Source organism: Merops nubicus, unplaced genomic scaffold (genome assembly GCF_000691845.1).
Source record: "Merops nubicus isolate BGI_N331 unplaced genomic scaffold, ASM69184v1 scaffold5777, whole genome shotgun sequence".
NCBI lineage: Eukaryota > Metazoa > Chordata > Aves > Coraciiformes > Meropidae > Merops > Merops nubicus.
In genome coordinates, this window is record NW_008619501.1 from 58,251 (window position 1) to 75,240 (window position 16,990).

A 16,990-nucleotide genomic window follows, 5' to 3' on the forward strand; every position below is an offset into this window, starting at 1 on the left:
ATATATTACAGTATGTTTTGTCAGTTGAGCGAACCAGTTAAAACAAAATACCCCTGCAGACCCCAGCAACCTAAAAATTAAAGTCTCTTGAATACATATAGTAGTAAATGTGGGACATTTGAAATCAAGAATACTGCATCTTAAGTGGCTCTCAAATAATTCAATGAAGTGGATCAATTAAATCAGTCAGATACTTCAGGTGAATTCAGACAGAGTAAAATTTAGTTTGGCATACCAGTCCTTTAGCAATGTCCAACTCCTGGGGAAGCACAAATCATTTATGTGAAGCTGCAGGACTAAACATTCCAGATAATAATTTATAAAAACACTCCAAACTGTATAGAAGAAATGACAGAGTTGGTATTAATATGCTAGGTGTCACATCTTCCAAAATATTACTTCCTTCTTATTCAAGGCAAAGACAATCAAAGTGAACAGCAGCTTCCCCACAGAATGGAACACAGCAGGTCCACAGAATGGGCCAGGTGCTTACAGCACCTTTCACTTCCAAGTACCACAGCAGCAGAAGCACTAAGGACCAATACATTAAGGTATAGCACCACACTAAGAGAAGAAAAAAAAAAAGTTCATCTAGGCCCAAACATCAGGATCTATCCTGCGGAGTTTAAAGATTCTATGGATAGGAAGTTTAAAGATAGTTTAAAGATCCTGTGCATTTTGACATGGAGAAATGTGGGAGACAGCAGAAAAAAAATACGGGTAACCAGGAGACAATATGTATGCGACAGGATTTTGGGAACTGTTCCCAGAGCTCCAGATTGCAGAGATGATACACGTACAGCACTCAGACTACATCAAGAGAAGACAGGGGAAGAGGAAAACCAGTTTTCAGCTTTTCATTCATAACACTGGGGGCCGATTTTTGCTGGCTATTGAGATAGCAATTTCTCTTAAGAAACCTATCAACGATGTTTAAAAAAAAAAAATCCCACAAAAATCCACCACAATACCAACTCTCCAAGAACATAATTTAAAAAAAACAAACAAACAAAACACAAAAAATACCCTCCAGATAACCCAACACCAGAACACCCAATTCCTTTTCGCCTCCATGAAGTCTTATCCTCATGGAAACAGTCACACCAACCATGTTTCATAGTCCATGGTCAGAATAGAAGGGAAACACATTGGGAAAAAAATTACACCTGCACCAGACTTACTAAGCATAGACAAATTCATTATCATAATTTACACAATGTGTTATATCCAAATATTTACATCATATGCACTCATTGGCCACATGCCAGATCAAGGTGTTCAATTAACAGGCTGTTCTTCATTTCTGAAGAAAAATTCCTTCCACTTGGGCATGGAAAAACACCACTAGCATACTTGCAAAATGATGCATAAAAGTCAGGACAGTTTGGTTTATAACTAACATTGCTGTTTTACTTCTGTTAGGAATCAATAAGGGATTTCAAGAGATCTAGCTGAGATACGTATGAATCTTAACTGTCAATATATATTCTTTCCTCATGTCACACGTACAAATTACCTAACAGAAACCTCTACCCGAGTTTGATGGCAACACTGGTATCTACTCTCCACAATACTTCACATTTCTTCAAAAGCTACTACACTCAGAGTTCACATCCCAGTTATTTCAAGGCAAGAAAGTAGAGCAATTTCACCTGTGACTAAAAAAATGTTTCAATCCAAGTCTAGGCAAAACAAAGGCTAACACAGAGCCATCAGATCCGAGAGAAGTAGAGAACTGTCACCATCTAAAAAGAACTTTAAATTACAAAGCAGTCAGATGTTATAGGAATTACAATTTGTGATTTTTATCATACAGTTGACTCTTCCATGCTGAAAAGTAATCCACTATCTTCCACAATGAAACACTACAGATTACTTGCTTCTATCTGGAAAACAATAAAGGAGCAGTAAGTCAAGTATCTCTTATCTTCTAAATGTTCAATTACTAATATAAGTATTTAGTTTCAGCAATAGTAGTATCTTATTTTGTGCTTATTCCTTCACTCTGTACAAGAGAGCCTTCCTATCAGTCTTAATAAAATTGCTAAATTTTACTCTAAGGAGACATATCCAGGATGGTAAGCAACAACCTGTATTCTGCCTGCTGGCAGCCCTCCAAACAATATGGAGAACTAAGAGCTGCCAAGAACCAACACCTACACAGGCAATACAAAGGCACAGATGCTGCCTTGCTCCCTGAATCAACAACAGGTTCTATCTCCATTCCCACATTTAAGTGGACTCAATCTTCACACAGGACAGGGGAATTCCTATGAGCCTCATAGTCTTTCCCACACAGAAATCCAAGCACAGTTTCACGATACTCAGCAAGCACACTCAAAATGCAACCCTGAACACAAATTTTCTCTGGTAAACAAGCTTACTTATCACAACATCAATCCTTTAAAAAGTTCAAATAAAGACTGTCATATAACGAGTACACAAAATCATCTGCTGAAGGGCAGCCCAACAGGTTAAGGTTTTAGCCTAGAAAAATCTAGAATCCAGAGTTTAGTGGTGTTGACAAAGGAGAATGGTGGCAAAGTCTGCAAAACAACTAGTCCTTCTCAGCACACCATGAAGATAGGGAAATATCACCAAATTGTGAAATCTCACAAGAATCAACCTTCTTCTTTTAGCATTATCAGATCACGATCAACAATACTACTCCTGCAAGAGAAGACTGAAGCTTTAAGATATCTTATGACTGTACATTAGAATGCCCATACTCTGCTAAAGCAAAGTCCAGCCTAGTTTAGTAACTTGACTCTCATCTTTTGCTGCTTGAATAACTGTGGAAAAACTTTCATGTTACATTAAGTTTTCTTCATTTGAACTATTCACTTCTTTCACTACTCTGTGAGACAAAAAATGTAGATAGATGTTTGAAGACAGTTTTGCCAATACTTCAAAACAATTCTTTACAAAATGTCACCCAAGCCTTTTGAAACCTCTGTCCAGATGCCAGATAGAAAGAGCTGTGACCTGTAGCCCAGTCAACTTCTCCCACCTAACAAAGCTTAGAGTAATTTTGCAGAAAGACAGTGTCTACCATGGTAGAGAATAAGATAATGCAATTATAATTCAAAAAATTTATAAAAGAGACTTGTTTATACACAGATGTTCATGCAATGATTCAAGATACCCTTGATAAATACTTTTTCTACTACACTTTGTGCTACTTCTCTCCAATTTCAAGATAATCTAGATTCTCTTGCCTCTTCATCGTAAGTTGTTGGTTTTTTTTTTCTCACAGGGAACTGACAGAAAAACAAATAAAAATATAATGTAAGTTGGTTTCTACTAGCGTGGCTTTGATTACACTTCTCCAGTCTACAGCTTCCAATGTTTTTAACCAAGTACTTATGTAATGCCATTAAGTCAGTTATTTCCATATCTAATTAGTTCAATAACCAGTTAACTATTTAGCAACTTAACTGCCCTCAGAAGAAAATTGCATATAATCAAGCTTTGATATCAAAGTTAATCAAAGGCTTCAGCTACTTTTCACATTACATAGGAAAACTAAGCACACGTAGAAATATATCCAACACATACTAGATATATTCACTATGCAGCCAATAAAAAGCAAAGGTATGTATGAAATAAACCTATCTAAAAGATGTATTGCATCAGGTACGTATCTGTAACATCTTCTGAGACTAGTATTGCTTTGCCATAATTCTTAAGGCCGTCAGGCACCTAAGATTTTCAGTCCTTCAAATGAAAATTATTCTGCTCTTGAAAATAAGAACATTCCTCAGACTTAAGCGAAAAGGCTTACACAATAAATTACTTCAAATAAGAAGTGTTTGTCAAATTTTATATAAAAACTTAAGGAAAACATTCTCTTTTTGCAAAGTTCACATTCTTATACCTAACTAAGCTATTGTGCCTACACTCTGTTCTTCACTACTGTCAATGTGAACTCAACATTTTTTACTTGAAGAAAATAGGTATGCAGGTAAGATTTCAAAGACACTCAAGAGCCCCATAAAAAGGCTTAAAAAGAGACAACCATCAGTCAGGGGTAATTCAAGAAATAATACTTACCTTTAACATTGTTGCCTTTTGAATTTCCTGACGTATATTATCTACTAGTCAGACTTTGGTATCTAATTATCTAATTAAATCAGTAACTTGCTAAAAGGAGGTGGTGGGGCTTTAAAACTTTTTTCTTTCTTATACTATCAGCTAACAGTGTAAGCTCTTATCTCTTCAGAGGGTCACAGCTCCCATACTATCAGGAGTGTAACTCAAGTGTGGGTGAAAAGGGAAAAAGACCATGCTTCAGCAATTCTTTAATAAAAGTAATAGTAGTAATAATAATAAAAAAAATCAGCTTTACAACTCCTCTTGCATTCAAAATAAGTGGTTACAAATGAAATAAAGGTTTTTAAATTGGCATATAAAAGCCTACCTTCTGAAGTACTCACTACTGAAAAAAAATACCATCTGACAAGCAACCAAAATAAATTTTGTTACATCTTATATTTTACAATGACTCTCTAGGAAGTCAAAGTGATATTGACCAAGTATATTCTGAAACAGGCTTGGGTTCTAAGCTGAAGGATTTTTTCTTCACCATACAGCTACATGAAAATATCCATACAGCTGACTACGGTACATTCTTCACTGTGTTTTAAAATGGCAGTTGTGACATGTTAAATCTGTCAGCTCAGCAGTACCTTCACATGAACGCTTTTTTGTTTCAAGTTAGTTTAATACTAAAAAGGCCCATTATTTCAGCAGTCAAAAATTAAGTATGAAGAAAGTCTCCAAGTCTGAGGACTATGTCTAGAAATCAAACTTAACGCAGACATGTATAGTTATGAGAAACTGTGTTTAGAGAAAATGTCACTGTAGAAGATGCTAGACACTAAAGTTAATTGTTCCTGGAGTAATATCTTAAAATACTGCATTCTGAATGCCTTAAGTAATTTTCTTTTTAAAATTTATAAACTCAATGCAGTAGTTTCAGGAACATGCTGTATAGGTCACGTTTCAAACTTAGCTGAGCAGCCTGCACATACAGTGACTTGTAACAGTCACAGAAGCTGATAGCCATTACAATAGCCATCAACAGACAAGCTTCAGCTTTCATGTGCAACACAAGTCAACAAAGAATGTCAGCCATGGCATCCAACATGCTGAACTGTCACTCCACACTGCCTCAGTCAGAGAGTTTCCAGTAAGTAGAAGTCAATTAAATTAACTGTAATTGTTAAAATTAACAAGTACCATTAATGGTGGATATGGACAAAGGATTTTGAAAGTTACAGTTCTAAATATAAAAGTAAGCATCTGACTTCCAGAAAGTCCACTGGCATTGGCAAAAAGTGTTTTGGGTTTTTTGTTTTGTTTTGTTTTTATTTTTTTTAAAAAAAGTAAAAGGTCAGTAATTCTAGGCACATATTACGTATATGGAACTGTCTCCACTTTCACATGCCAATGTCTCAAACCACCTGAAGATTTTTTTTCCCCTGTTATTCCTAACCATACTGACAAATACTCCAAAACCTACTTTTGCAACTAGCTAGAGAAGTTTTTTTTTTAATTGCCACCCCAAAACATGTCCATGATTTCTCAAGAGATATATGAAATTGTCAAACAGCAGCAGCATGCTTGTATGTAGAGGCAGATTTTAGAGGCAACAGACCTGAGCCATGCATTTTATTCTCAGAAGACAATAATGATGTCTGGTCACCCTTCTGTTCTCAAACACAGAACAACTTTACCCTTTGCTTCCATATGCCAAATACTTTCAATTTCAACACCTGTCAGCACCATAACTTTATTATTTGTTCATACATAGTACTTTTCACAGAATGTAAAGTTCAGCATCCTATAATTAGGGTAGCAATAATAGTGTTTAACAAGACATGCTACAAAGTACGTATTTAATGTCAGTTCATTTTATAAGCTAAACTGAATGGGTTTTAAGACCTTCAATTGGAAATCTGAAATACTGGTGGTATGTCAGAGACTAAAAGGTATTGAAATACTACAAATATGCAATCCCTCAATTCCATACAGCATGAAAACACAGTAAACTATCCTGAACACAAGACAGTTAAATTTATCCTCTTTAATCTTTTCCTCAAGCTTTGCATGGGTACCAATAATTTCTTTTCAGCCTTACTATAAGAAAAAACAAATCAAAAAACTGGAGAGTCCAAAGAAATTGAATTACCTGCTTACAGTGACAACTCTGCACTAGCCAAAGGTCAAGACTGGTACTAACTGAGAGCTTGTCTTTCATGAAACCTTGCATAATTTCTGCTTGCTTGCTGAACAGTGACATAGGAACAAGTAAATTGTCAGCCAGGAACCACAAATAAGTTCCAACCATCTACTATGGAGTGAAGTACAACAGATTTCAAGCTGAAGCAGCAGATGAAGGCATGGAGCTCTTCATATTTAGAATTGCACAACAAACTGCTTTTCTCTTTGGAATAACCAGTTGTAAGGGGAAAACCAAAGTCTGTGTACCACACAATGAGATACTTCTTCACCAAGTAAAAACAAATTATGCCCTCTCCTCACACACTGTTCTAGAGGACATTCTTGACTAAAAGCAGGAAGAAATTGGAAAGAAACCATGTAGCAGGCTAACAGTGCCACAAGCCAGCAGCCTGCTGCCATAAGGCTGCATACCCCTCTAGGTGAGACAATGGCAGTCAACGCGTTCAAGAGCACAGAGCCGACTTAAGGATGCGTCAATGTCCATTTTATGGAATTCATGTAAGACATGGGAGATGACAAAAAAAGATGTTTTGCTTATTTACCATTGGACAGTCTTCCCTTTTATTAAGCAGTATTCTTTAATCGGCATGAAAATTGCTGGCTCTCCTCACTACCTAATGCCAGGTGCATCCAGATGAAGCAAAAAAGGCTTTGGTCTCAAAGTCACACATTCATCAGCTCTTGATGAATGTCTGCAACCCCTCTTCCCTCCCCAATAATCTCCTTCAAGTACCTCCAGGCTCTAATGGCAATATTCTCAGTAATTAAGGTTTTGATTTCAAATTTGTCTAAAGCTGCCTAGAGAGATATTCTGATTACCAGCCGAGCCTCAGATATGAACGATTTGAGGATTTCCCTTGCTTTCTGGAGGAAATCTGTCAGCAAGTTTCAAGATCTAATGCTAGTTTCAAGTGTTTTAGCCACGTGAATTTTTTACTTCTGTTCATAGGCTCACGTAGGAGTGTAAAATTTTCTACAGAGCAAATCTGGATGGTTTATCTTCCATCACACCAGCCTCTGGTTCTTCTCTTAGATTCTGCAACGACTAGGTAAGGCTGGAAAAGCAGATCAACAGTTTACTCTAGATGGTACTTAATACCAAGTAGCTGTCATATTACAGATTGATGCTGCTTTAGTAATTAATTCCTTCATACACTCAATAAGGTTTCTTTTTTTTAACTAGCAGTGGGCAATCAGCTTTGCAGACATGAAATATGTTTACAAAATATACATACAAATTAACCTGCATTTCTTATCTCCTCCAAATTTCAAAATAATTCAGTCAAAAACTGTAAAAATCTTGAATACTCACTTTTCTAAATACTTTCTACTCTAGATAAAAGGGTTTTAAAAAACAGTTAGTGTAACATAACCTACCATGAGACAATACTATTACTTCAGCATTTTACACTTGAAAGTGTATCAGTATTTTGAAGGAGAACCTGCAATGAAGGAAGCCTCTCAAGGAAATAAATATCATGAAAAGGCACTGACTGTCAAGGAAGTTGGTAACCTTACAGATTAACTCCTTACTCTTCCATCTTGCAGTATAAGTAGAATTCATCAGGAAAAAAAAGCCAATAGCATATTCCTTAAATTGGTGTCACTCATTCTTACTTTAGTCTGTCTGTAAGTATCGTGTCTTGAATACAGCTTCCAAATATTTTCTTTTTTGGAGAAACTGTTTTATGGGATGCATCACAAGCTGCACCATCATCAAAAATTATTAAATTCTTCCTATGTAGCAAAAATAGTATAGTAATAAAACTTCTGTCTGAAGCAGATAAACTACTGACCAACAACAAGCACCTCAAGAGATCAAAAGAACTACAGAAAGATTAGGAATGGATGTCATGAAAATAGGTTTTATTTAGAGTACTCAGCACCGATTCACAAACAGTATTATTCTGCTTGGTATCCAAATTTACTATTACATCTTCCAAATATATTAAACTATTTAATATTCAACACTAACTGCAGTATTATCTCATTAAATCATGAATGGTTAAGTACTGTGTGCTCCAAAAATATTAAACAGACAACTTAGAAGAGGTAATGGGCATTAAAGCATTGATTGGATCAGTTTGTGGTTTTTAATGTGTACAAGGTTCTAGCTGATCTGCCATTCAGAACTTGCCCTTGTTAAAGACAGCTTTCCTTTTCTCACTAAACTTAAACTAAACAGGGTACTTATACTCCAAAGGCCTCAGCTCCTCTAAGCTAATTGGCGGAAATGAGTCCAAAAATACCAAGTAAAGTGACTTGGGAAGTGGTAGCTGCCCAAGCTACCAAGCAGAAGCCAAGCTGGCTGCCTAGAGAGATGACTCCCCACAGGAGAGGACAAGTTGTGATGCACAGTGGTTGGGAGGTTGTGGGCACTAAACAGCCATGTGGACATGGTCCTAGGCAACCTGTTCCAGGTGACCCTGCTTGAGGACAGATGTTAGACAAGAGGTCCTCCAGAGGACCTTTCCAACCTCCACCATTCTGTGATTCTGTAGCAGACACTTGACAAACTCCAAGGACTACATGAATGTTTAACAGATGAGTCAAAACACATGGTGGTGATCAACAACATTGCAGAGAGTGCTTATCCTGGCTGGCAGCTGAGAGAACACACTCCTTGCACAAGTACTACACTGCCTGCTGGTGCCTAAGGGCTCTGCTGATAGCATAGGAACTGAATATCTTCAGTAGCTGGACATATCTTTAGTGGGACCTAATATAAAAAGCATCCAAAGAATGAAGGTTATACAGGTCTAACAAAAATGCTCTGTTAGTCACACCCTGAAAAACGGCTACCATACCTGACATGGAATGCACTGGGCCACTTTGTCTGCTCCTCAGGCTCACATGAACAAGGAGCACAGGGAAGAGATGGAATGGGGGCAATTATGACATATAGGCCAAGAAACAAACAGCCATTTCCAGAATCTGAAGTAATCTTTACTGTGTACTAACAGGTCTGCAAATGAAACATCTACAGGGAAATGGGTCTCTTCGGAAGAAAAACTGAGGAATCAGATGCAGGTTGTTGTGGGTTTTTTTGTTTTTGTTTTTCTTTTTCCACAACTGTAGCTGTTTGCAGGTATAGCTATTGCTAACAAAACTAGGCGTGCTTTTTCCACACAGCAAAACTAATCTGTAAAACTTCTATAGATGTATCAGAGCCTCCTGGTTCATGACTACCTTAAATACAGATTAATTACTAACAAGTGAGACATTACATCCAGACCATTAATCTTGGGGCCTCAATCTCTCCTTACAAACTTTATGAAGAACAGATGCCTAAATATTTCAGGTTATGACAGCAATGAACATAAATGAAATAAAAGTAACATTTTTATTCAGGAAAAAGTTACATAACCTAAGTCCTGATGAGCTACCCTGACCTAGAATTACTACTCCTAAAGCAGAGAGCAGCAAAAACTTAAATTCAGCCCATAAATTAAGATAAGAATTGTATTATTGACAAAAACAGTCTTTTAAAAAATCATCTTTAAATAGGAAAAAACACTGAATGAACTTTTAAGTACTCACTCTAAGGTATCAGTACTTCTCCTTGGAACTGACAGTTTCATAATTGATTTTCTGCAAACTACATTACAGTATATTCCACTTAATAAGATTTACTTTGTTACACAACAAGAAGTCTTAATGTCCAAGTAATCTACCAGCCAAAAAGTGGTAGTTTTCAAGAGCATATCAGTCTTTCCTTAAGAAAACTTAGGTGACATTTTCAAACTCTTAAATGGAGGCAATATTTTTGCTGTATCTCCTGCCCTGACATCTAAAAACAAAATTACACAAAAACAATGTGATAGCATACATCAAAATTTTCCTACTATTAATAGCCACAAAGCTATGTAATTAAAATACTTTGCATATTGGCCACCATACACTTTGCCTCAAAATATAGCATCTACATGCACACCATTTGGTGTGTTAGGTGAAGCATGCTGAAACTGTAACACCCAGAGGTTTTCATGTCTCCTACCATCCCACAGCTACAGGAAGCCTGAAACTAAAAATCCTGTACAAAAATACCAACAATGTAAGTTCTGTTTGCCCATTTACAGTTTAAAACCCCCTAACAGTAGGATTTGTTTAAATGTTCAATGTACCCCCAGCCAAAAGACAGAAGGCATTCAGGGTATAATGTTTTAAAAAAGAAACCCTCACAAATCATTAAAGACAGCATCTCCCTCCTACTTCTATAGAACCCAGACAACCAAAAACTCTAGGTTAGAATACGTTTTTGGTCAAAAGCTGGCAAGCTAAATATCCAAAATGGCTACAGGTAGAATAAGAGAAAGGGAGATGAGAGTATAACAGCAAATTATGAAAACAAGAGGCATCAAAGTTTCAAAGCACCACAGTCATAAGCTCTGGAAGGTTTGAGACTTTTAACTGGGTAGATATTAGCTTCCTATTTTAATTGTCATGTGTTACATATGTATTAATAGAATGTATTATGTGGCTGACCAGATAAGGAAAATAGGAGGTTTGCTAAACAAAGCCAAGAGAAAGAATACTTATAGGAACAAAGAAGAAGAGACTACTGTTGAGTGCACGCTTCAAAACTGCAGTGGAGATGCTGGTGCAAGTTCAGCCTTAGTAATCAGAAATAGAGGGAAACAGCTAGAAAATAAACTCGCATTAAGAAATTATTTCCAGGAGTTACACCACCAGAGCAACATGACATTCAGGATATCTCTGTGCTGAAAAGTAGAGACTGCCTATTTATATGGGCAGAGTATGTGTATTACAGGACAGGGCAAGGAACAGCCCTAATTACACTGCAACTCCACCTGAATATAAAACAAATCTAGAAACCCAATGCTTGCTTCTTAGTTCACTCAGACAGAATTCACTGCCAGAAATACATTAAGCATTTTTTCCAATCTGCACTGCTTGCACAAATCACTAGTTCAGTATTTCAGCACAAGAGAGTTAAGAAAACCTTTAATGTTTACAGCTCTACCTTAGAAAAACACATTTAACTTCAATATTCACCTTTACTTTGTGAAACATGACACAACTAGAAGTTAGTTATTACTAAGGAACATTTTATAATTGCTATTTAGACTCTCAGTTGGACCATTATAGAGCATGTGCTTTTTATTTCTACAGGGTAGGTTGTGTTATTAAATCTGTAAAAAAACACTAGATAATGAAAAACCATATAGTAAGAACACAACAAATCAGAGCAGGATGTACAGGAGCCTAGGCTCTGTTTGGAAATAAAACTGTGCATTTGAAACTACACTACCTTTCAAGAGCTTACCTTCTTTTTGTCCCTCATTGAGCCCTTCCCTCGGACCATTATCTTGCATCCTGTTTCTGCCTCAAGCTGTTTAGCTGTTAGTCCTCTGGGCCCAAGGATTCTTCCAACAAAGTTAAACTGGACAAAGAAAAGAAAAATATTATTTCTAAAAAAGCAAACACACAAAGTTCGTTTAAAATTTAACAAGATGTATTTGTGTCTCTAAAATATAATGTATTTAATCATTTGAGAATACTACACTAAATATCTGAGGTTAACGTATGATGTAAGCACTATTTTTATACGTCCAATGTGACCTCTACTTTGGGAAGATAAAAGATTCAGGAGAAAATAGGGTTTAAAATTTAACATATGGTAGTCTAGGACAGTGGTAGTCCTGATTTCCTTCTCATTAAATCATACAAACTCTTACAGACACTACAAACCTCCCTCACTTACCACTGCCATGGCCAGACACACTCATTCGTAGGCCAGCAATGCACATCACAAGCACACATGTTCTGGCCACGTGAGCAGACACGCACACAACTGCTGTGTGGTAGGACTGAGCAGGTGCCATGTAAGGGCCCTGTCCCATACTGCCACAACGCCTTCACAAAAGGCCCTGAGGCCCAGCGTTCATTTGTATGATGTTCATTGATTTGAAAATAGTATTTTCGTCCTTCTGTGCTTTTCTGGTGGGCTCAACCTGGACAGCATACTGCTGGCTGGCCACCCACATCTACAGAAACTCTTCGTCTACCCACACCACAGCATTTCCTTCAGAAAAAGAAACTGATGTTTGTTACATATTCACTTTACACAACATGGGCAACACTTCTGGAAAACAATGTATTTGCCATATGTGTACACACACTTAATATATATCAAATGTGTGTGTATACATACGTATATGTGTATATACAGACATGACAAAAGCACTTTTTAAGCTGTACCCTTTGCACAGTTGTGTATACAAAAAGAGCGAGTAATTAATGCTTGGATGGCTAAATAAATTATCAGCAGACAACCCCTGCCTATGTTTAACACAGTAATACTGCATTAGCCATACATAACATTATTTCCTAGGTATTTTCCAGGGGTTTTTCCCTTTTGTTATTTTCAATCACACATCTGGAAATTATGAAATAAATTTCAAAAAAGCTAACTGAAGGTAGCATTAAGAATATACAGGTGTACTATGTGACAACTACAGTGCAAAGATGAAGCATCAAGCTCAAAAGACACCTAAATCTAGACATTTCAGACTGATGATTAAATTCAAAGAAACTATTAAGAGAACAAACTCTGCAGTAAGGACAGAAGTGTGGATCTTTTAGATCCTGGTAAACAAAGCTATTCAACAGAATTATGAAGAAGCTGTTTGCTTTCATTTCCTCAGCTAATTAAAATTGGGTTCAAGTACTACAGCTCAACATATTTGAAATCCTTATAAAATTGTAAAGATCAGAAAGGAGGTAGGAATAGCCAGAAATTATGAACACAGGCAAATTGCATTTCCTCAACAAAAGTAATCGTATTTCACAATACAAAGCTATTCATAGGGAAAATACATTCCCAAAATTATTTAGCATTCCAAGGTTAAAAAACAAAGACATTCTGAAGTCTGAATTAAATGTCGTGAGGAAAAAATGAAAATTAAAAACACTTGTGAATGCATACACAAGCTTATACAAAACTGAAATTTCATAGGAAGTTTAGGAAGATTCACTAAGACTGGATCAAGCAATGAACCAGATACAAGAGCTACAAGTCCAACTTTGAAATATTATTAAAAAAACTGCATTTGTTTGTTACACATTTCATGCTTAATACCAAAATCATATCATTATATTACATAAACAACATCTTACTTACCTTTCTCCACACAAAATCTTTAGATATCTATCCTATTCCACTGCTAAAGCTAAAATAGTATTGCAAATCTGACTTTAAACCACTCTTCTAACCAACACACACGGCAACTATGATTACATTATCTCCCAAGAAAAAACAGCAGCCTCTAATATTTTAACTTGGATCACGATTAAAAGAATCAAATTCTAACGTAATTTGGATTACAAAATTAAATGTAACAATATATAATATTGAGAATAAAAGCAGGAATTTGTACTACTCTTAAGCTTGCAACTTTATTACTGTCATCTGAAGACTTTTAGCTTCTAGTTGAGAAATTGCTGACTTCAACTGCAACACGTTCTGCTAAATGTAAAGCCAGTTTCTTTGCCAGCTACCTCCAGAATATTCTCCTTATAAAGAACCTTCATAAATTGTTCCAAGGTAGTTCAACCCTGCCTTTTCTTTCCAAAGTGTATGCATTACCACCCTGAACCTTTTTGGATATGTATTCTTTCTAAAAGTCTGATTGTTCTTGTTACCCCTCTTGAGCTCTGTTTCTCATTTCTTAAAGCAGGATGCCTGGACAAGGCAAGACCTCGTTGAGGTCTCAGTTACTTAGAATAATTATAAACCACACACCTGTTAACACATCCCAGATTCTTCTTTCCCTCCCCCAAAATTTCCATTCTTATGTTTGATTCAACACTCATTGACCCCACATGCTTTTTCTATTACCTAGTTTTCCCTGGTTTTGTATTCATATGCAATTTTTATGCTCCCCTACAACAATGTTGTGCTCTATGTTTGTGTAATGAATTCCATGCTGTTGACTTCAGGCCACTAATTTCAAGACAGTTTTGAATTCTAACCCCATCTTTAAAAGTATTTGGTATGACTTGTTTTCTAAGCATAGTTTCTGTCTCACCAACCAATTTATTCTTGAATGTGTTAAGAGACCCAAGCTGAAGGAGACCCCTGCATGTCCTCACCTGAGGTGCAGTCTTAACTGAGTCATCCATAATCAATCATCATAGTTTAAGGCAATTACTCCTTTAACAAATGATTCCCAAGCTTTCCCATTGATGAATCACTGCCAGTATTGAGTTCCTCAGACTACCATCTCAAAGTCCTAGCTGAGAACTCTGTAGGAAAAAAAAACCACAATGCTGAATCTCTTGTCAAGAGACTAGGTAGAGAGTAGTACCCAGCAGACCACAACTAAGGAACACACCATGGATTAAGCCTTCTAGAGAGACAGTCTCAAAGGGTTTTTTTTGTAACCAGTTGCACTATGTTGCTCTTCCTCGCTGACTATTTGGCACCACCACTCCCATTCCCTTACTTTGCTACCTTGATGTGGTTGAAGTTTCCAGCATGTACAAAACGCACATCAGCAAGATCCTGTAATAAGTTATGTTGTCTTTCTATGATAAGATGCCCCAAAAAAACACATTCTTTGGGAGACTGTACATAATCTTTGCTACTGAAGGCATTCAAGCAGAAATAAATGTATCAGTAAAAAAGTTCCTCTAAATCCTAATGTTTTATCAACTCTGATAGTAATAATTAATTTGCAGCAACTGATGTTCACAAGAGCTGACAAAATTTCTACCTGGCATCCTACCTAGCAAGCCCACTATTGTATCAGAAATCCCCTAATATAAAAAAAAAAAAAAGATTGTATTCCCTAAGCAATTCCCTATGCATAGAACAACTATCTCCCAAGCAGACCAGGTATTTTTACAGTCCTTCTATGCCTCATCAGCCCCTAGACTCAAAGTAAAAGTAGCAAAGGAAAATAAGAACAAACTGTGCTAAGGACTCAAAGCTGCTGATTAATAAGAGGTTGAAAAGAAGTGTGCCTGATTTTTACAGGGTATGGGCAGCGCAGCATTTAAGAATCTTTCCATGCAAGTTAAAACCTGAGGGAATGCAGTAGTACAAAATTTCCAACTATTATTGTGCTTTTTGTATTTTGTTTTTCCTTTGAAATGTTAAAGTAAAATATGGCAAGACAATTTATCTGACAAAAAAATCTTGCCTTCATTACTGGAGCACATGCATTTGGTTAAACAATTATTTTGCTCAATTAAAAACTAATTTATTATACCATCTTATTAGCAAATGTTCCAATGACTTACTACTATACATTGAATTTGCAGAGCGAGTTACCTTATCACTAGAAAAAAGCCAAAACAAGCTATTGTTAAAGTCCATTTCAACTTAAGGAAATCAAGAAAAGTCTTAGAAAGCTTATACATTCCTCAGACACATGTATATGTGAGTACAAGTGTGTTATATACAGCCTATGCACTGTTTTAAGGAAAACCTCAGTAGTTCCTCATTATACCAAAAGCATGCTTCATGTTAACTTTATTATTATATCTTAAAGTGTTCTTAAAGATTTAAACTCAGCAAAATTCTAAACACACAGAAGAGAGACCTTTCTTTACCAACAATCCTCAACAATTGCTTTGTAATATTGTCTGTGTCTCCAGTAATCTGGCATTTGGTCTCACCTTCAGACCTGCAACCCTGGAAAAAATATCACGTAAATCCTGCAAATTCCTTTTAAAAAAATCACTGTAATTGTTACAATTAAATACTTGTAACCATAAATGTCCAGTCCTGATGATATTTAATTCTGAACTGCCTGTAGAAATCAGCTTCAGTACTTATGCCATACGTGAAAACCAGTTCTCCATTTTGAGACTATCTTTACATACTAAGAATTCCTTTTTTTTTTTTTTTAATTAAACGTTACAGGACACAAAAGCTTCAGACTTCTACATCAGTTAGAAAGCAGCTTAGCCCTGCCCCTTATTCATGTTTTGTTTCTAATGACAGTATTTCATTTCACATCTAAGTGTTAGAGATAACTGCCAGCTGTAAGCGGATTTCCATGAAGATGGAAAACTGTACCTTAGAGTCACCTTTCCCATACCCAAATTAGCTTTCACATTGTATGCCAACACACTAAACAAACCAAAGCACCCCAATAAATGTGGTTCAAAATGTCTTGGTGTTTTAGTTTGCTTTTTAAGAACACGGAGAGGAGCATTTCCTCCTCATTTCATTTTGATATGCATTACCCCACAAACTAAAAGGCAGCTGAAGAGCAAGACTGCATGGTTCAGTGGTTAAAATATGTCAAGGTTAAGAAGTAACTAAAAACTGGATGTTATAATAGAGGACATCTGGTAAGTTTATCTTAAGCAGCAATGCTGAGAGTCAGTTTAGCTATTTGGAGGGAAACTTCTATATCTTCAGACCATACTAATTCTACTCTAAGACCACTTGAGAGATAACTAATCTGGTAGAGTTACTGGGTAAAGTGCTCACTTTGGAAATGAAGCTCCTAAGAGACAAAGGAACTGTAGCTAGAGAAAGGCATTCCAAAGAAAAAGTGATGAATGTGTATGACACGATGTTTGTTAAATGTGGGTACTCTTTATGAGCTCTTACCTTCTGAGAGCAACTGTAATGCTGTGTATTTACATACACACATATACACACAAATACATAGACACACTTTTGAGAACTAGCACATAGATTTAAATTATTTCTTTATTCAAAGTGACCATGAATAAATTTGCAGACAGCAGTATGATAACAGCA

The 16,990-nt window shown here is 36.3% G+C and overlaps 1 protein-coding gene across 1 annotated transcript in view; it reads right to left on the reverse strand.

The window, feature by feature from the left end:
* The window catches only part of LOC103776300 (protein quaking-like), a gene marked incomplete at its 3' end in the record, with an annotated part of 67,778 nt that overhangs the window by 31,223 nt on the left and 19,565 nt on the right, over positions 1-16,990 (reverse strand). Inside the window, exon 2 of the mRNA XM_008943805.1 lies at positions 11,534-11,650. Coding sequence (XP_008942053.1) covers positions 11,534-11,650 — 117 coding nt within the window. The remainder of the gene's footprint in view (positions 1-11,533; positions 11,651-16,990) is intronic.